Source organism: Emys orbicularis, chromosome 7, assembly GCF_028017835.1.
Source record: "Emys orbicularis isolate rEmyOrb1 chromosome 7, rEmyOrb1.hap1, whole genome shotgun sequence".
In the NCBI taxonomy this organism is placed as follows: domain Eukaryota; kingdom Metazoa; phylum Chordata; order Testudines; family Emydidae; genus Emys; species Emys orbicularis.
The window spans coordinates 73,816,760-73,837,958 of record NC_088689.1 but is presented as its reverse complement, the minus strand read 5'-3'; the positions used below and the strand labels follow the sequence as shown (position 1 = coordinate 73,837,958).

Genomic DNA, 21,199 nt, shown 5'->3' with positions numbered 1-21,199 from the left:
AGTGCTCTGAAAAAGTAAATGTACAATACAAAACCCCCCAAACTTTCCATATAAAACTCTGAAACATATAACTTGAGAACTCCCACTCATTTTCCCCCACTTAACCTTACTGTACTCCTTCCACTTCTCTGATCTTCCAGAACCTAAGTGGTCTTTCTAATCCATACAAAGCTGTTCAAGTAGAACCTTTCATCCACCACCATCTGCTCCTCTCCCCTCCTCTCAGACTCTCTGCCATCCCTCCTCTAGAGGGACTTTCCTCTCCACATCTCCACCTACACCTCCCTCCCAGCCCTGTTCTAGCTCATGTTCTGAAGTCTGCAGCACTAGCTGAAGGGAAGGGCAAAGCAGAGCCTTTTCAGGACCTTGGAGAGCAGTTTGGTGAGGTCCTCAAAGAGGTTAGAGCAGTAGTAGTCACAGTCATAGTTTATATAAAGCTCAGTGACAAAGCTGGGGATCCTCCACAGCTGAACAATGGCCTCCAGGGCCATCTCCTTCATCTCATAGGGCATCTTGGGGTTCTCCACAGTGATGATCTCCATCAGCTTCTTTATGTACATCTGGCAGAAACACAGGACAGCTCAGGTTAGGGGAAGAGAAAGGAAAGCAGGACAATACTGAGCTTTCAGGGCTATTTCAATGGAGATTTACGAGTTCCCCTTTCACATGTGATTCACAGTGTGAAATCCTCCACATTTAGTGAATGCTCACTCCAGTGGAAGAACCTCTTCAGGTTCCTGTACATTTAGTAACTTCATACACATTTCAACAGCAAACTCTTAAGGGTGTCACTGAATTATTTTACCATTCAGCGGACTAAGTTTCACTATTCCAAAAAGCTAGAGGGAAGGCAAGGCAATGTGTAAGTTTCAAAAGAACTTTACTGTTTTAATAGGAAGGGACCCAGAAAAGCCCTCAGAACCCCTCCCATACAGCTACTAACACCTAATTAATTGGTACTTGGACTGTACCCTATTGAATCAGTGTATGTTGCCACCCCATTCTGTATACCCCTACATGTCAAGCAGTTATTACTGACCTATCCCATGGGGACCATGTGGTTGTATTTCAAAAACTCACCTCCAGTTGGAACTTCAGGTGCTCTCTCATGCTCTCGAAGAGAAGGAAGCATACCCTGAGGGAGGCTGCATACAGATTGAGCCGCTCCACACTCAGCAGCTGAGCAAGGAACAGAAACATAAGGAGTGAGAGGTCAAGCCACACTATCTGCCCAGGTGAGTAGTGCTACTGTTGTATCACATAACAGATCTATTTCTGGAAGCAATCCCCTCCCCGTCTCAAGGGCTCTCTCCTGCTGTGAATGGCAGTGGCCATGCTTCAAACACTCCTCCCCTGCTTTCAGGGAACTCTAATTTCTCCTTCAACTGCTACACTTGCTCTTTTGTAGAGCATGCATATCTCCTCTAAGCAGAAAGCTAGGTGACTAGCTACCTCCAATGATGTCACTCTAAAGAATGATTAAGTACTTATTTCCAAGTCTCCACCTGCTGCCAGACTGGTCACTTACCATTTGGGGATGCAGCTCAAAACCCCATTTTCCCAGGCCAAGCCACAGAGTGTTGTCACAAAGCTACTGAGACAATGGAACCAAGCCAGTCACAACAGCTCATTAAAATCAGCTTCCTCGTCCTCTACCTTGAGGTAAGAAAGGCAGGGATCAAGAGGAGACGTTTCTGCCCTTCAGAACCATTTGAGAATTTGATGGAGAAATGGTGAGGGGAAATTATCTGGTACCAGTTTGGGGCTTAGGGGTGATCCAACAGTGGTATCTGCTGCATGAGAGGAAAAGGATTCAGGAAAGCTGGGGGAGGAAAAGTGCCCATGTGTCATCTTCTCCTATATACAACAACAGTAAACTAATAGACTCTTGCATAAATTCTTATGAAGACCTCTTTCTATCAGAGACACTCTCTCACCGGGAGAGCAACCAGATTTGTGATCCTACATTACAGCTAACCTCACCTCAGTTTCCAAAATAAAAGTTCTAGCCAAAGTGAGCTGCGGGGGAGGTGTGTTGGGTTGCCATAATTCCCACCTGGTACACAGGGAAACTCACTAGCACAGCATACCCAGTGGCGAAGCCCAAACTCACTTGAAAAAGGTGCCGGCACAACTCATCTTTCAAAAGCCCCAGCAGAGACTGGCAGTTTGCAACAGGGGCAGACTCCAGAGCAACAGTGAGCAGCTGCAGCCCCATGTGGATCATCACCTCCGAGTTGTGGCGGTCATGTGGATTAGTGAGGGAGATGAGGAAGCGGAACAGCTCTCGGATACAAGGCAGGCCGTAGGGGACCAGCGCTATTCCTGAGGAAATAAGAGCTGGTAAGAAAATGTAGACCCTCTACAAGTTTGCTCCCATCTCTTACCGATGCCCATCAAGAAGTATGGAACAATTTGTTACAGAAAATAGTTCAGGAACAGGAACTCATCTCCCTGCTCTCAAGCCGTGGAGTAGCACAGACAGAGGCAGAAAGGACACTGGCAGTATTCCAAAGCTCTCACCTTCTTTTTGGGAGGACTGTGTAAAACGTACTCCTCGGGGATTGACATAGTCCATGTCATGAACAGAGGCAGAGTCAGAATGTTCTGCCACAGATGTGCACTCTTCTAGCACCTCTGGGATAGACTCTACTGAGGCTGACTGGGTCTTCTCCACCCTGAGACCTTCATTCTTCATTCATACCAGTCATTTGGGAAGGAAGGAAAAAAACAGAGCAAGTATAAACTAATACTGCACCAGCTGCAGGTGAGGCTCATTCTCTTTAGAGTGGCCAAAGTAGCACTGGGCACTCATGAGGGAGCAAAGTAGAACTCAAACTTCAGACAGGAGAAACCTTGTACATCACTTATAGTCCATCCCCCACAACCAATGTGGGAACACCCTCTAATGTGTCTCTCAGTCTGCTTTAGAAATGTCCACAATGATAGTGCTTCAGCAGCTTCACTTGGAAGATGCTGCCACAGCCCAATCGATCTTACTGCTAGCAGGGCAGATAAAAACTGATTAAAAAAAGTAAAAACTGTATTTTTAAATTTAACACAGGTTTAGTTTTTAAAAATAAACCTATTTAAAATTACATTTGAAATTGGCAATCCATATTATGGCCTAAATTCATTAGAATCTATCAGTGGCTGAAAGCCCATACTGTTGCACGGGTGTAATTCATAAAATCATGGGTGTAACAAAGCCAAAAATGGCTAAGAACTTAAAAGTTGGATGGTAACACACCACAGATCCCAGTGATGATTGAACCTGGGGATATTCTGAACAAAAAGGGCTATCAACAATCCTTGTAGCTGTTTCCATCACATCACACTGGCTCTACTGACATTCTAGGGTTCAGAGTGACACACACACACAATCCTGGAACCTTCTTATATAGATTAAAATCATATAAATTACACATAAAAATAATATTAAGCAGTACATGTTTGTTGCCAAGTCTTAAAGAAACCACTGAAGACACAGTTAAGCGCCTGGAACCAGAGTTTGCTGAAATGCTAAACCAACATTTGATGGCATTTTCCTCTTCTGAAAGTGCAGAGAAAATATTTTCTTCATTTCAGTTTATTCAACTAGTTCAGTTCAATGACTAGTTCAGTCAAAGTTAAGAAACCAATTGGGAGTTGAAAAAGCAAGAAATCTTGTTTTCCTCTTCCAATCTATGAATAAAACTAGGTGTGAGAGGGTGAGATCTACTAGTTCTACAATCGTGAAGGACATGGTTACCAAAAAGTCAGTTCAATTCACTAACTACAGATTATACTTCCTTTGTTTAAAAAAAATCAGTTAATTCTAAATGCAAAACATGTTTTGAAAAACTTTTTGATAAAAACTTTTCTTCTTGTGAATTCAGCACCTTTAAGGTTGCTCTGTTTAATTTAAAAAAATTAAAATGCTGTTTGCGCATTTAATTGAATTTGAATTTCCGCAAATTGACACAAATCACAAGTAAAAAACTTAATCTTCTAGTAAAGAAATGCATCGTTCACCATTTTCTAACAATCAAAAAGGAGAAATTAAGAGTCTGAATAAATGCAAATTAAGCTATAATTGCTTAAATAAATGTATATAGATATAGTGTATCCTAGTTAGCAAAAAGAAGCAAACAATTTAGTGTAAAGGTTATCTTTAGTAGCAAATCAACATGTTTTAAAGGTTACCAGCTAATGAGGATGAACCTTTCTTTAGGAAAATAACTAAAATGTACAAATGCAAAACATGATTAAAACCAATCATTTAAACCAAGGTTTCTGACTTGAGGACTTGCATCACTTAAATTTAAATCAATCTACCTCGGCCTGCTAGTAAGTTTTTGATCTATATAAGTACATTTTTCTTTTTAATTGCACCACATTATATCTAATCATACTCCCTGACTAGGCAAGACCAAATTCAAGTGCACATGACCCAAGTAATCATCAAAAACTCCTCTACAAATTAAAAAATTGAGGCTGGAAAATTATTACTGAAGACAGCAAAAAGGGATCACAGCAAACTTCAGCCATCTCTGCCTTTATTAGTTACTCCTTTAATTAAGGCTGGCGTAATGGAAACATTGGAAAGGATACAGCTACATAGAAACTGGACCACATAGTTACCCTTTAACAGTAGCCAATGCCGGATAGTCTTGAGGAGAGTATGAACACATAATGCACCCAAACGATGCAATTCTCTGCTATTAAGGGAAATTTCTTCCTGACCACTTTCTATGCTCCTAACTATAGCATAGCAGTAGTGACACTGACCAAAAGGAGGGCACGAATACAGACACTAGATCTCCTGGGTTTGGAGTTGCCTCATCTGCACAGGATCATGCTCATACCTGGGGTTCAGGCTGGTGTGGATGCTCAGTGGCACTGGGCTCACTTGAAGGTATTGCTGCACTAAATCCCAAAGAGTTGACCTGGTCCAAGTCTGTAAGATCTTCCTTGGAGGTGGTTTGGGAGGACAACTCCAAGCCACTGTCTGTAGCAGGACTGACTGCAGAGGAGGTGTTTTCTGAATTTCCAGATGAGATGGGAGAAGGAGCATCAATAAAAGTAACTCCATCTACTGAGAAGAAACAGCAGCAACAGGTTAGTGGAACTGTGACACCGCCCCTCCCCCATCCTTATCATTACATGTCGAAACAGCAACAAATAATTGCTTTAACCTGGGTCATGCTGCACCACAAATGAACTCTCAAAATGACATAAGAATGCAGAAGACTCAGATAAATGAGGTATCAGCAAGTCAAGCAGATCACAAGGAGAAAGACTGGCAACTCCCTGTTATCACATAGTAGATGGAATCTAGCAGACCTAGTGAACAAATGAAGACCATATTCAAACAGAATGCATACATTTAGCTAAAATGGGAGAGGGCAGGCAAGGTTGTTGTACTTGACACAATCTGGAGGGGAAGCAGGGCAGAGCAGATGCCAGGAGGGATATCTATCAGAGACTGGAGGCCCTGCAGGAGATAGTCCTTTCCCTGCACCCCAAGTTGTCTGAACTGGAGGTACAGACTAGCTTGTGGGGAGGCAGGGCAGGAGAGACAGACACTTCCTATGTCACATCCACAAGGGGAAAGACCAGAGGAGCTCCAGTCGGAAGGCTTTAAGTACATTAAAATGGCTCCTCCCCTTGAAAGCATCGCTGGACACTGAGGGACTTTAAGGTAGGACTGGTTGGAGCATCCAGAAAAAGGAAGAACAAAGTCTAGAAGTGACAGCAAGGGACCTTCCGTATTCTGCAGTTGAGGCCAATATAGGATTGCTGTACGACTGCAGCTGTGCTGCTGTAAGGTCTCCGTGTAGCCGCTCTATGTCGAGAGCTCTCCCGTCGACATAATTAAACCACCCCCAGTGAGCTGCAGTAGCTATGTCGGCAGGAGAGCATCTCCCGCCGACATAGCGTTGTCCACACCAGCGCTTTTGTTGGTGACATTTATGTTGGCCAGGGGTGTTTTTTTTCCACACCCCTGACTGACAAAACATTTTGCCAACAAAAGTGCTAGTGCAGACAAAGCCTTAGTGCGTACCAGCAGGGTCTGCCTGGGATAGTTAGAGCGCTTTAAAAATCACACCCATCTAGTGCATTTTGCCAGCACTGTATAGACAAGCTTTTATACTCCTGTTAAAACCAAAGTTTGCATTTTAGTTTTTCAATATTGCAACAATCCCTCTTGACTTTAAGGACCCAAGTGCAAAACCTTGCTCACCCAGAGAACTTACTCAATCTGAGTAGTCCCCTTGACTTCTCTGGCGCTACTGGCACAAGTGAGTGCCCTCCAGGAGTAAGAGTTGTACAACTGGGCCCTGCATCACTGAACCCAACTATTTACTCCTCAGTAGCTACCCTCTGAGCAACATGTTAATCTGGCAAGTTTGCATCCTTATCAAAACCAGTCCAAATCATTCCTTCTCCCAACCTATCCAGGCCAGGTATGAAAAAATGCTCACAGTAAACAATTATTTGGCTGATTTATTTGGTCCTTATGGTCTGCTCAACTCTAAAGAGCTACAAAAAAACAACAACAAAGCTTCCCAAATCCTAATTCTTCTCCTGTTTTCAGTGGAAACATTCCAGAGAATTGCATACATGAGAAATTGGCCTGACTCACCTAGAATCTATTTTGAACAACACAGACCCTTGTATTGCTTCCTGCTCCAAATGTCTATGGTTAGAATAGCCGGGGGGTATACTACAGGACAGAAGGTTGATTAATGTTCTCAGGAATTACATTACCTCAGTCTAGCGTTATTGCTGAAGCAGATGCAAGAGAAACTGTACACAATTATATATTACTCCACTGCTCAGAAGCTAATTTATTCCCCCTAGGTTGACCATGTCTGAAATGTGGCATACAAGTAGTGGACTGGAACCCCTGGCAGTTTTTGTGCTTCCCACACTGGAAAAGACAACATCAACATTGTTCAACTGTTTAGACCTTATAAGGGCTTCTATTTAGAGAAGTGCCTGTACTACATGAACTTCCTTCTTCAGTTAAGAACTACCTAAAACTGTTCCTTGGTGCAGGATGGAAAATAATCCTGGGACTGGATGGACTTTTCCCACCTTTATCACTACTAGAGAGCAAACCTTGAAGGGACTGGTGACTTCTGTTCTTTATTCCTGCTGTTTTTTCCTCTCCATAAACAGAATTGGAGTCCATTTCTAAACTCTCTCCCTGAAACTATGTGAAAGGATGGCAGATTAAAGGAGAAATGAACTAGACAGATATGGAGGCATTTAGAGGGGGTGCTCGCACCTTTTAAGGGAACATGATGGGTAGGAGTCTATTTATTTACTTTCTATTCTTAACTTCATTTCAGCATATGACGAGGATGCAGATCCACACTGATCAATGCTTCCCTTCAACTTAATCAATAACTGTCATGAATATATAGAGTACCAAGATTAAATGAAAAATCCAGGGAAACAACATCTAATAATTTAGGACACAAGAATACAATATGCCTTGAAATAAGAGAAGGATGCATTTTCACCTTGCTCTACAGAATCTATAAAACCTGGCAGGTGTCTCAGATTCCAATGAAGTATGTTGGCTTGGCAAGAAAACTGAGTAGTAACTTTTGAAAGGAAAACAATTTAAAATAGAAAGGCAAGAGTTATTCCTGTAATTCCTCAATCAAATTGAGTTTCAGCAGAAACCAAATGAACATGAGAAGAGTCAGAACATTTTCATCATCTCCACATGTCAGGTGGATGCTCCAGAATCTAAGTTTTCATTTAAGACAAACCCCCTTCACGGTTGTAAGGGAAAACCTTGAAAATGTGAAGCAAGTACTGAAAGTCACATTGCAGAGCATGTTAACAGAATAAATGAATGAGCCAGAGTTACACATTATAAACTTGCATATGAAACATGTGGTGTGGTTTTGTTTAGTAGTGTATGTTGTACAGCTGAGCCTTTTGTATTACAAAAGGCAAATATAAAAAATACAGAAACTTCTGCTACATAAGATAAATGGACTCTGGCATCAACTTTGCATTTCCCCCCTCCCTGGTGTATATCCTTGTTGCAATTTAGAGATAATTGTTAGATAATGGCACAGGAGTGTCAGAGTTAAGGATGTGTGCCTCAGAAGGATTCATTTTTTTCATGTATGCACTGAGGGTGACAGACTGTTGAACTGAAATTGAATGTTAGAGAAGGTATTAATGTGTTGGTGTAAGGAGTAGGCTAATATTTGGATGTTTGTATTATGTTGGCTGTAATTTGCTCTACTTTATGATTTCCTTACTTTTCAATGTTTGCATTGTTGTGAGGAAACACCCTAAATCAGTGGTTCTCAAACTTTTTTACTGGTGACCCCTTTCACATAGCAAGCCTCTGAGTGCGACCCCCCTTATAAATTAAAAACACTTTAAAATATATTTAACACCATTATAAATGCTGGACGCAAAGCGGGGTTAGGGTGGAGGCTGACAGCTCGCGATCCCCAATGTAATAACCTCACAACCCCCTGAGGGGTCCCGACCCCCAGTTTGAGAACCTCTGCCCTAAATAGCCTTTTTGTGCATGCAGTATGCTTCAGAGCTGTGTACTCTACATAACTATTATAGCAACTTTCCTGTCTGCTTCCTTTCACTGCTATTGTTTACGTCTAATCTGTCAAAATTTAAAGAGTACATGAGATCAGAATCTACTCCACAGCCAAGAGAACCCATGTACCCAAATTAAAGGTTAAAGACTGAGACTGTGCAGTCTGTCTACTACAGCACAGCCACGGGGCATGCAAATTCTCCCTTCTCTCTGTATCACAGTAATACAAAGTAGCACACTTTGTGGTTTCTGAGGGCAGAGCTTAAGACCCAAAAATGGGCTCCTTGCATTTCTCTAGTCCCCTCACAAGTTCCCCCTGGGCCACCCTCACTTGGCCCTTCATTACGAGGGCTTCCTGCAACTCCCCCCACCCTCATGCCAAGGGCTCTCTCTCCCTGACCTTCCATTCTTTCCCTTCCCTGAATGTGTGCCCCCCACCACATTCTCCTCTTCCCCACATGCCAGGGGCTCTGTGTGCACCCCTCTACCTCTGCCTTGATGCCTGGGTCTGTGTGTTCCCATTCTCCCCTCCCCATCTCCACTTGAGCTCCATGCTTCCAAGCCCACCTGCCCAATTCCCTCCTTTGGGTCTTTGCTTCCATCACCACCACTACTCCCCACCCCGCATTCTCTTGCAGGTCTCTGCATATCCCCGCACACCCTCAGCCCCTCTTCTCCTCTGTCCCCCCCACCCTCCATCAAGTCCGTTTCCCCCACCTTCACCTAATCTCCCAATCTCCCCCAAGTCCCTGCAGCTTCCCCCCTTCCCCCACTATCCTCTCTATAAGGTGCATTACAAACAAACAGAGGAATGCTGTTGAGTTGCACATAGAGCAGTAAATATTCCCTCTTTCTCATACACTTCTTTCTAGGCTTGCATCGTTGTGGGATGTGTGCTGCTAGGATCTTTGAAGACTAACACAGACTAAATACAGAAAAACGGAGTGGGAAAAGTGAAAGAAAAAATAAAGAGGTACAGCACAGGGCTACAAGATGGACGACACCCATCTTTTGGAAACAGGTTTCCACGTACCTGTGATGTTACTGGGCATAACAGTACCATTGGTGGCTGGTTGCTCTGTCCCTGGAGAGACCTTGGTTGCATGGCGAGGGGGCCTTGGGGATCTCTTCTGTTTTTTCCATTTAGATGAATCACTCATTCCTCCTGCTCTCATTTTCAGCTGTGAATAGTGAACACCAAGAACATCAAAACAGCAACATTGTGCAGCACAATTGACCACAAAAATCTAGCCCAGAAAGGCTGCCCCAAAGGCACAAAAACAGGCAGTAGCACTATATCACACAAACCAAGCACCTCAAAGTCAAGCAAACTAGCCCACAGCACCCTACTCTAAAAGCCCACATCCCCACCCCGATTCAGGAGACAATTCACTTAGGGCTGGTCTACACTGGGGGGGGGGGGAGGGGGATCAATCTAAGATACGCAACTTCAGCTACAAGAATAGCGTAGCTGAAGTCGATGTATCTTAGATCAACTTACCTCGCGTCCTCACGGTGCGGGATCAATGGCTGCGGCTCCCCCATCGACTCCGCTTCCGCCTCTCGCCCTGGTGGAGTTCCGGAGTCAACGGGGGAGCGTGTTCGGGGATCGATTTATCGCGTCTAGACGAGACGTGATAAATTGATCCCCGATAGATCGATTACTACCCGCCGATCCCTTAGTGAAGACGTACCCTTAGTGTCATTCAATCCAAGTCCCCAGACCCTATTTTTCACATCAATGTCTCCCTGCTTTACACTAAAATGCAGTCTTCTTTAAGACTGCCCTCCAGATGCATCTCAAACATTTTCACTTTTGCCTGTTAAGTCCCTGCTAATGTTTTAAGTAATACTCTCCTAGCAACTCTAAAGACATTTAAGTAGGCACCAATTCAAACCTGTTAAGGGAGCTTCCATAAAAATGACACAGTAGGGTTAGGAATTAAGATTCTGTCATCCAGTTCAACTCCATATCTTTTGTAGTTCTCCTCAGCCACACTTATACCCTGTCACACTTGAATCTCTGCAGCAATGGGACCTTCACTTTTTCCCTTTTGTCTGTTCCATGATCAAGTCAGTTTCCTTAATATCTTATTTTTCCTTTAGCTCTTGGGAAACTAATTCCTTTTCTTTACTTGATGGTATCAGACAGCAACCATGCCCCCCTTAATCTAGATTTTAACTTTCACTCCCCTTTGTTTCTACATCTAATCTAACCTTTGAATTGTTTTTGTCTTTTATACTTTTTGTAGTACTTGTATTCTTCCTAAGTTGTGCAGACTAAGACTATAGTACCTCAGAAGCATCCAGACCAGGATTTGCAGTGTTGCACTATTACCCTATGTCATCATCACACGTGCCCACACGTTCACATTTAGTAAATCTATGGCCACAGCTAGGTCTTGAAATGGCTACGTTCCAGACAGATGTCCCCCAGAGAGAGACTTAGTTCCTCTCACTGGGTCTAGGACTTAATGCTTGTTAGTACTGAATTTTGTTGCTGCAGCCAACTGATCCAACCTCTACAGATCCCTTTACAGTAGGGTAGTTCTTCTGTGCAGGCATAACCACTCAGATTTGGGTGTTGTGAGCAGAGAGTTTCAACTAGGCAGCAAAAATATTTAACAGGTCCCACTACTGATCCCTGGAGTTCCCTTAGTTGACGTTTTTTCCTTGCAAGCCTTACCATTATCCCTCTGTCAACCAATTTCTATTCCAGGCTTCAGTACTTTATCTAGCTGGTATTTATCCAATTTTTCAGTTAACAATGTGGCAGTATATTGAATATCTGACTGAGATCCAGATGGACTATCCCCCACAAAAATGCATTTCTGATCAAACTTCTGTAGCACTGAGTCAAAGAAATTGCAAGTTAAGGCACAGAAACAGCCAGACCAACTCTGTTTGCATGCTTTACCACCTGATCAACACACTTCTCAAGCCACTCAGACTCCTCACCTCCACAATTTCCTCTCTGTGGCAACCAAAGCACCCATTCAATTGTTCAAGATCAGCCAGAATTTCTGAGCTTGATGCAGAAATCATTTGGTTATATTCTATGGCCTATGAATGGAGGCCAGACTAAATAGTCTTAATGGAGCCTTCTGGCCTTAATCTATGAACCCTTAATTATGACCATATCATTATTAGGATCTTTTATCCAAAGACATATTTGCCATGCCTATAACAGAGTTAAGGTTAGATCTCTTCTAAGCACAATTAAGTTTTAGAAGAACTGGATGTATACATTATGGCTTCCAGTATTTTTACCAATGTCATGAAAGCCTGCTCTTAGTAGCCTAGCACATTTGCAGTTGAATGGCTGTTGTGATAAAAGTACTAATTTCTCTATAGCATAGACACACCACTGTATCTCACTGATCTAATGTTATTGTCTTTTGCTTCTCTGTCCCCTTATTTTAGGTTTAAACTCTTTCATGGCATCTGAAATTGCAAGTTAAGGCACAGAAACAGCCAGACCAACTCTGTTTGCATGCTTTACCACCTGATCAACACACTTCTCAAGCCACTCAGACTCCTCACCTCCACAATTTCCTCTCTGTGGCAACCAAAGCACCCATTCAATTGTTCAAGATCAGCCAGAATTTCTGAGCTTGATGCAGAAATCATTTGGTTATATTCTATGGCCTATGAATGGAGGCCAGACTAAATAGTCTTAATGGAGCCTTCTGGCCTTAATCTATGAACCCTTAATTATGACCATATCATTATTAGGATCTTTTATCCAAAGACATATTTGCCATGCCTATAACAGAGTTAAGGTTAGATCTCTTCTAAGCACAATTAAGTTTTAGAAGAACTGGATGTATACATTATGGCTTCCAGTATTTTTACCAATGTCATGAAAGCCTGCTCTTAGTAGCCCAGCACATTTGCAGTTGAATGGCTGTTGTGATAAAAGTACTAATTTCTCTATAGCATAGACACACCACTGTATCTCACTGATCTAATGTTATTGTCTTTTGCTTCTCTGTCCCCTTATTTTAGGTTTAAACTCTTTCATGGCATCTGAGGTATATTTTTTCACTCTTCTCATTTTTCCATGTGCTATCAACTGTTTTGGGGGCTTCTTTCTTTCACCATCCATCCTTTAATCTTCGTATAGCAGTTAGCATTTTGGAAAACACAATACTGGAAGACCGTCTCTCCCCATCCCCTCTTTTCTATCTAAGACTGTGTAACCCGTTTACATGGCCTATAATTTCTCTTATTTCAACAAAGCTTATGAAAATGTTATGTCCCAATGTGGCAGCCCATTTGTGTAACTCTTCCTTGCACCACAAATTCTATTTGTTTGACTGCTAATCCCCAAGTTTTAGAGATGTTACAGTTTCCTTTGAGCTAGTTAATTAACAACAGATTTGGGACTGCACTGTCCCTTGCTGTTTCCTCCAGTTTTTCAGTAAGAAACTACCCTTCCTTAGGTTGTAACTATTCCATACATGATAGAAAACATATACAACGTGAAATGTAACAGATCTCCACCATTTAAAAAGCTCACTGATAACATTTTTTTTCATGTAGACATTCTGTTTGCTGTCTCATCTCCCCTGCTTCCCAGTTCAGAGGGATACAAGCTATTATTCATTATCCTCCACGCTTGTTAATCCTTTATTTTAACCATAGGATGTCACTAGTATTTATTTGTGCTCCAGTGCTTACATACATAGCTTTGATCCACATCATTACACCAGCTGTTGATCTTTCCTATATAGACCATGTCCTTCTATTCTGGTATTCTAGTCATGCGCCTTATCCCACCGTGCCGCTGTATTACCAGCATAGGCGCCTGCATGAGAATTTCCTACTTAATGCCCCGACTTCTAGAATATAGCTAGACCTTAGACTTTTGCCCGTTCTCCTCCTTCATATTTCATCTCCACCAGTTGCATTTTCCTTTTTTAATTTCCCCAGAAATCCCTTAAGAGTCTCAATTTGCTCAATTATAAGGTCACTCCCTGGTTCTGTGCCCCTTAATGCTTGTAGAGGTTTGACGACAGCTATCAAATCTGGTCAGTGTATTATTATTTGATTATTTTATTAGAAATAAATAAGCTTAATTTCCTCATTTTTTGACCACATTTGAAAGACTTTTAGAGATTTTTATATGGTCAATTGCATGCAAAGAGGTGTAAGCATGAAAGAGAAAAATGGAAGCATGAACCATTAAACCCAGAAAGGTTTATTTCAAAGCAATTGTAAGATATCAGATTTTGCTTCTAGTTACTAAACCCTGTGCCTGTTTCCATGACTTGCCTAAGTAATTAACCATTCATTAACTGATTGGTAAAGAGTGAAAACAAAGTCAAGCCAAGCCAGTGGAACACAGAAACAAGATCTCTTATTGAGAACTACCCATGTTGGTTTCACCTCTTCTACCCTCAATCAGGTTTTTAAGAAACAGGGAACTTTACAAACACCACTTTAACATGGTTAACTTTAAAATATTTAAGATGCTAGTTTGATTGATCTAGCTCTGTAAGCAGACGTTTGCTTTACATTCTATATCTTCCCCCCCACACACACATACACACACACACACACTCTGCCAATTTGCACCACTTGCCAGGGGCTCAAATTCAACACCGTGAGCAGACATGTAACCTCTGGGCCAGGAACACAAGAGACTCAATGACATTTCTTTATGATTTAACTTTAACACTCATTCAAATATTATGAAATACAAACATATAAACGAAGGTCTATTTAAAAGCTTTGGTTTTACAATTTAGGGGACAGTTAAGATTACCCAATAGGGCTTTTTCAGCTCTACTCTCCAGAATTCCATATTCTGCTTCATTAGGAAAATTGTTTTATTAGGACATCTCTCAGGGAACTGGATAGCTAGCAAACAACTGCTGCTTAATCAGCACTGAATTAGCATGAGATTTATACTTACTGGGTACATGTTTCACCATGTCAAGTGGTGTTTGAAGAAGGTGTTACAGTATGAAATTCTATGTTTGGGAGGTTCTGACAGACAGTCAAAGATGAAAAGTAACATCCTTTTTGTTCTTGTTTTTTGTACTGTACTTAATTTTAAAGGTGTCTCGCCAATAATTTTCTAGCTTTTATGCCCTCTTGCTTTATTATGATAATATAAACATGACCTGAAAGCTGTCCACAGCTTCTCCTCCTCCCACAAGAGGTTTCCCTCCCTCATGCTTGTTTTTACATTGGAAATATCAACAACATAAAGCATGGTCTTTCCTGATTTTGCTGGATAATATTTTGAACTTTTTTTGGGGTGGGAGGAGGGAAGAGGGGGAAGGAAGAGTATTCAAAAGCATACGCATTATTCCATCTGGCACCTTAAATAATGGGCAGGGGTGTTGCAACTTCAAAATTTCCATTCCGCCCAGTGTTTATTAGGTATTGAAGTTGAATAGAATTTTAAAACGCTGTGTTTTAAACAGAAATTAAAAATTTCTTTCCCTCTCTTAACTTTCAGCTCTTGTGATGTTATAATGTCACAAGCTCTCCAGTCAACCAGTGTCCTTCAGAATAGCCCATAACTGAATTTCTAGAGTAAAAACAAGCAAAATGTGGAATTTGAAAGAAAAAAGGGAACAATCCTTTTTTCCCATTTGCAAGTCATGCTTCAGCCGTTTTGGATACATCCAATGCAATCAATACGATATCTACAAGGATGTCCCAATTATACAGATTCCTCTGCACTTGGGTTCCTTCAAACTCCAGTTATAACCAGGAAGTTTCTCCATCCTGCTAACTTGCTCTCTCCTCCTACTTTGTCTCCATAGCCACATCTCTCATCAGTTTACAGTCTGGGGAAATTAGGGGAAATTGCCTCATGGTAGAAAAGTCAATGTTTGATTGAGTTTCCTTTGCATAAGGAGAGGAAGTGCAACTAGCAGAGCCATGAGGCTCCCGCTCTTCTCCCTTTTAAACTGCTAGGCATTGACAGTAAGATCCTAGCTGAGGGTTAGAAAAGTGGGGGCGTACTACTACAGCTTTCTCTAAGAGGTCTGGGAGAGCCCATTATTCAACAAGCCACCTTACCTGCACACGTTTGGTTTTCCACAAGATATTGTAAGCCTCAAGAGAAAAGGGCAGGGGCCAATGATTAGTAACTAAAGCAACGAGACTAGCACGTGAGCTCATTCTAGATACAGCATGGAACTGGTCAGCGTACCGAGTGGCGTTCAAGACAACAGCATGCAGAGAGAATGCAGCCCCTGATCTGAGTCCTTCCCCAGTAAAGACACTGATGGGATCAGTCATCTCACACACCTCCACACCCTCATAGACCTGGTAGAACTGGATGGGGAAACATCGTTTTACACATTTAATGACAGGTCCTTTCCCCGTTACCCCACCCCTGGGAAAACCCAGAAACACCAATCCCCATTCTCTCTTCTTCAGAGCAGGAAGTTCAACTACAATACCATCTATCAGCAAGAAAGGGGATTCACTTAAGTTCCATTCTTGTGCAACTCAGCATAAGTACCCCATTTATGGAAGTAGCTCCAGCCATAGTCTTTCCAAACTGTCCTGACTACAGAGACAGATGAGGACACGCTGAAGACTCCTATGCACTTTCATTTCTGCTCTATCAGGAGCAAAAGAAGATAGGGACAGTGGAAGAAGCTCAATCTACACTGGTCTATGAACTCAATTTGGAAGCCAAAAAATGGCTCCAGCTAAGCCGGTTTCTAATACTGTGTAGGGCCAATATGGACCGGGCCAAACTGTGGATCTAAAACACTTTTTAAAAATATTGTTCTAGTGAAAAAATGGTTTCCAAGACATTTTTAATCCTGTTTGGCCCCATTCACACCCACTGGGCAGAATGGTTTAGCTAAGGCCATGTTAGAACAGATTAAATATGGCTCTCAAACACTATTCCAAAGTCAGTGAAGCCAGAACCAAAAAGAGTCTTGGACAATACATCACAGCCCCATTTGAATGTCTGGGAGGCAGATGAACTCCCCACCACTGTGCCACGTAAAGGTGCTTACAGTCTCAGTCTGCAAACCAGAGTTGTCTGACTGTGTCCTTGTCAAGTGACTCCTCCATCATGCTTCTGCAGCCATCACCCAAGAATGACATGCAAGACTTGGTCTTTGAGGAGTTACTTAGGCTGTGGGCAACAGGCTCCTTCTCTATTTTCACTGGCCACTGGGATGATTCATCCCTTGCCCACGCCCTCCCACTTCTTTCCTTCAGAAGACTCCACAACAGTGTCCCAATTCCCACTCACCAAGACATTTAATGATCCAGTGAGAACAAGGCTCTCTCCTTTCTGGTCCTGCCCCAGGCAGATCCACAACACTGGAAAGCAACCACTGCATGCATTCTCCCCAAAAGCCATGCTGTGTCAAAAGGGTACGGGGAGATTTGCTACACACAACATAACTATATCCCAGGTGGCGTTTGCAGGAGGAAGGGAAGGAAAGAGAGATGGAGGGAGGAAGGGAGAGAGAGACCTTCAGGTTCTTAAAGAGCAGTACCCTCTCTAACTGGTTCAGGGCTTTGGGTTGTTCCCCACTACTTAGTTCCAGTTTGTTGAGGAGACATGGAGAGATCTGTGAAAGACAGGCAAATGCATGGTTTAAACAAAGCAAAATAAACCCAAAGAGAAAGAATAACCTGGCAGAGTGCAAGACTATGGGGGAGAATTGTGGCATGTGGTGAATAGACAGGACAAGGTGACAGTGTTTCAGAGATTGGACTTAGAGCATTGCCTTCATGAGCTGGGAGCAGCCATCACCTGATCACTGGATAGCTTGGGGGAGGTTTAATTTACAGAAAGCTACAGCTTCAGTATATGGCATTAGGAATTCTGGCACTTAGAGTATGTCACATAGACCAGCTCTGACCTTTCCCTGTTCTCACTGTCCCATCTTATGCTCAGCACAAAATCTGTTGCTTCCTTCCATCAGAGAAGGAAACATGCAACAATAGTGTGCCACCATACACTGCCGTGGAAGTACCAGAGCCCCTGCTGGTTCAGATCCCTCATCATAAGTGCACACTGGCAGCAGATTTCCCAGGACATCTCTATGTAGAGCACCAGTCTAAGAAGAGCAGTTCTAAAATGTCAGGGATCCAGAAGGAAAGAAAAGACGTATTACATTCTTAAACATGTGAGATCACATTTGTGGTATATACCCTACTGCATCCAGATGCTTAACACTCATTGGCAAGGCAGCTGCACATACAAGATGGTACTAGGCAACAACCCAGAGCCCTACAGTCCCCTTTCTCCTCCAAGAGGGTGTGGAGGGGAGAAGGAACATCCTCTTCCAAAGATAGAAGCCCTCTTCTGAGCTCAGATTTCCACCATGGAGCATCCCTCTCCTAGTTTCCTACCTCTTCATGAGAAAAGCCTCCAGAAACCTTGTCAACACTAGGGAATTTTTACAAGGTTTTCACAGTGCCTCACCTACCCTCAAGAAGGCTTCCTTTTTACGTCAGGGGAGCAGGAACAAGATGCACTGGTAAGCAATACAGGCAAATGTTGTGAAAGGAAAGGATGAAAAAGAAGCTGAAGAGATGTCAGAAAGGGTTAAAACATTTGAAAGCCATCACCACCAGATCCCAGGGCCTGCAGGGGTTCTAGATGAGGAGCAGCTGTTGGCTATTGCCACAGCTCTGCCTGACTTGCCCAGGCAATAATTCATAGGCAAAATTCATTGCTGGAAAAAAAGTGAGCACAACTCCACAAAGTTCAATAAAGCTGTGCCCATTTACACCAGTGGTGAATTCAGCCCTATGTTATTTAGCGTGCTTTCTTCACTGAGCTAGAGATTTCCAGGAATAACATAACCATAGATGTGAAGGCAAAGAAGAGAGATGTGAGCAAGCAAGAGGAGGCGGAGGAGACAGCAGGGAGTGTACTGGCTCTTACCTTCTTCATGTTAGCCCCCACATAGCTTTTAGGCTCTTCCTTAAAGTGAGGCAATCTGAAAGACAAAGAACAAGCAGGAATGCACACGGCCTCCCGGGCACTGGTGCAGGAAGAGAACACCCTCTTCAGATTTGGCTGCAAACACTAAGGATGGAGAACCACCTTGGACCCAAGATCTTCTCCCAGTTTCTTTCTGCTGTAGAGGATGCTATGGGAAAAGCCTTCTCTACACTATGGAACATTCATAGAAAGCACCCCACTGCTGCTAACAGTGGTACAGCTATGCTGATGTTAATCGCTTCAGGAGCACTTATGTAGCAAATTCGCTGGCTCCAGCTGCTGGTTTCAGCACTGAAAATTAAACTTGTCCAGAGCAAGTCCAAGTAGTACATTGCTGAAAATGGCAGCAGGAGGTCGAGAGCCACCTACACTAGGGCTCCCAATATTGCTAGCACCAGTGAACTGTGAATCAGTTTCTCTTCTCTCAGAAGCAGCAGTCAGATTTAGAGTAGTTATTACTTTGAACTTATCCCACTGGACCATCTAGAAGCCCTGTTATCCTCCACATTGCACAGTATATAGTCAGAAATCCAGCACTATTTTCTCCAGCCCTCAGCCTGAAAGCCTCACATTAAGCAGCCCCCTCATTGGGGGTAGAATAGATAGGAAGGTCAGAGCTCGGCAGAGATGGGCAGCTTAAACCTGTCCTCCCAAATGATCTCTGCAATAAACAGCATTTACGTCTTTACCACCCACACACCTTGTCTCCTCTCATCTGGCTTCCTTACACTTCTGGCCTTCACATGCTGGGGAGACAGCAAGCCCATGCCCCAGCTTTGTCCAAGGAGGAACAGACAAGGTAATATTTCAAAGGAAAGGCAAACAGAGCAAGCCCACCATCCAGAGGCAGTGCTCACCCTACTCGTGCCCCAGTGGTTGCCACAGGTATATACAAGTTCAGCTGCTCTCAGGAACTAGCCATGGTGGTGATATTTTCAAGTTAAATTGGGAGGGGGAAGGAAAGAGGAAGCTGCATATGGATTTATGAATAAGAACTCTGCCAAATAAGTCAAAACAATACATTGACCGTTGCTCCTTTATCATACACTTGCTTCTGAACCTAGCCACAAAGACCCATAGACCACAGGGTGTTTGCATTCATCCAGTTATCTATGTGGCCAGAATCAGAGTCATATTTCAAGGCAGAAGGGACCAAAAGACCATCCAATATATCATACACCACGAACACCAACCCAACAACCAGAATTAGACCAAAGTATTACAGCCCACAGCAGGCAAAACTATTATGTGCCAGAAGCAGAGACTAGGCAGGGCCAAAGTGCACCAATACCCGAAGAACCCACAATGGCTGGGAAATGATTAAGTGAGACATACTCAGAGAATCCTGGCAAGTGACCCACACCACAGATGAAGGCAAACCCTCCCCTCTCAGGTCACTGCCAATCTGACCTGGGGGAAAATTCCTTCCTGACCCCCGAGTTAGATCCTTAGCATGTGAGCAAGAACCAGCCAGCCAAGCATACAAGAAAGAGAATGCTCGCTCTACCTCACAGCCCCCACCCTCATATCCCATTTCCAGCCATGGCCATCCCTGAGACTTCAGAGAAAGGAGATTTTAAAAATCCAGAATACATGGAAGGTATGGTCAGAAGGAATCCCTTCCTGACACCTGCAGGTGGCCAGCTGAAACCCCGAAGCATGAGCTTTTAGAAATGTAAGACAAACTGGAATTGAGCCTGAGGGCTGCTGAGCCCTGACCCCCACAATCACAAGCAACCCTGTCAAACAATCGCACTCATAAATTTGTCTCTCTTAAAATGAATTAAATTTTTGCCCTCACAACTCCTAGTGGGAGGCTGTTCCAGAAACTCCTCCCTCTGATGGTTAGAAACCTTTGAATTTCTAGCCTTTATTTATTTGTTTATGGCCTGTTTATGCCCATTTGTTTTTGTGCCAACACTGTCCTTTAGCTTAAATAGCTCTTCACCTCCCTGATATTTACCCCCGATGTATTTATAGAAAGCAATCATATCCCCTCAGCCTCCTTTTTCTAACCTAAACAAGCAAAGATCTTCAAGTCTCCTCTCATAAGATAGACCCTCCATTCTCCTGATCATCCCAATATCTCCGCTGCACCTGTTCCAGTTTGAATTAATCTTTCTTGAACATGGGTGATCAGAATTGTACACAGTATTCCACATGAGGTCTTACAGGTGCCTTGTACAATGGCATTAATACTTCTCTGTCTCTACAGGAAATGCCTTGCCTGATACATCCTAAGATCAAACATGCTTTTTTCATAGTCACATCATATTGGTGGCTCATACTCATCCTGTGATCAACCCACACACCCAGGTCTCTCTCCTCCTCTGTTGCTTCCAACTGACTTTTCACTTTTGTACTATTGAATTTCATCCCATTTTTCTCTCTCCAGGCTTCAAGGTCATCCAGATCTTCCTGTATAATATTCCAGTCCAGATCTTATTGATCATCAATAATGCCTCCCAACTTTACTAATGAAATATGCTCATGATACAGACTCATACTTTCTGTGCCAAGGTCATCAATAAAAATATTGAATAAAGGTTGGTCCCAAGACTGATCTTTGAGGAACTCCACTAGTAACTTCCCTCCAGTCTGGTCATTCACCTTTCTGAATAACCTGTTGCCTTTCTCCCCTTTAGCCAGTTCCTTATCTACCTTGCAATTCT

The 21,199-nt window shown here is 42.9% G+C and overlaps 1 protein-coding gene across 1 annotated transcript in view; it reads right to left on the bottom strand.

The window, feature by feature from the left end:
• The window catches only part of GBF1 (golgi brefeldin A resistant guanine nucleotide exchange factor 1), a 186,173-nt gene that overhangs the window by 35,471 nt on the left and 129,503 nt on the right, over window positions 1-21,199 (bottom strand). Inside the window, exons 8-15 of the mRNA XM_065407097.1 lie at window positions 18,468-18,522; window positions 17,044-17,142; window positions 9,609-9,756; window positions 4,848-5,074; window positions 2,524-2,692; window positions 2,114-2,325; window positions 1,081-1,179; window positions 366-560 (exon numbers count right to left, since the gene is read on the bottom strand). Coding sequence (XP_065263169.1) covers window positions 366-560; window positions 1,081-1,179; window positions 2,114-2,325; window positions 2,524-2,692; window positions 4,848-5,074; window positions 9,609-9,756; window positions 17,044-17,142; window positions 18,468-18,522 — 1,204 coding nt within the window. The remainder of the gene's footprint in view (window positions 1-365; window positions 561-1,080; window positions 1,180-2,113; window positions 2,326-2,523; window positions 2,693-4,847; window positions 5,075-9,608; window positions 9,757-17,043; window positions 17,143-18,467; window positions 18,523-21,199) is intronic.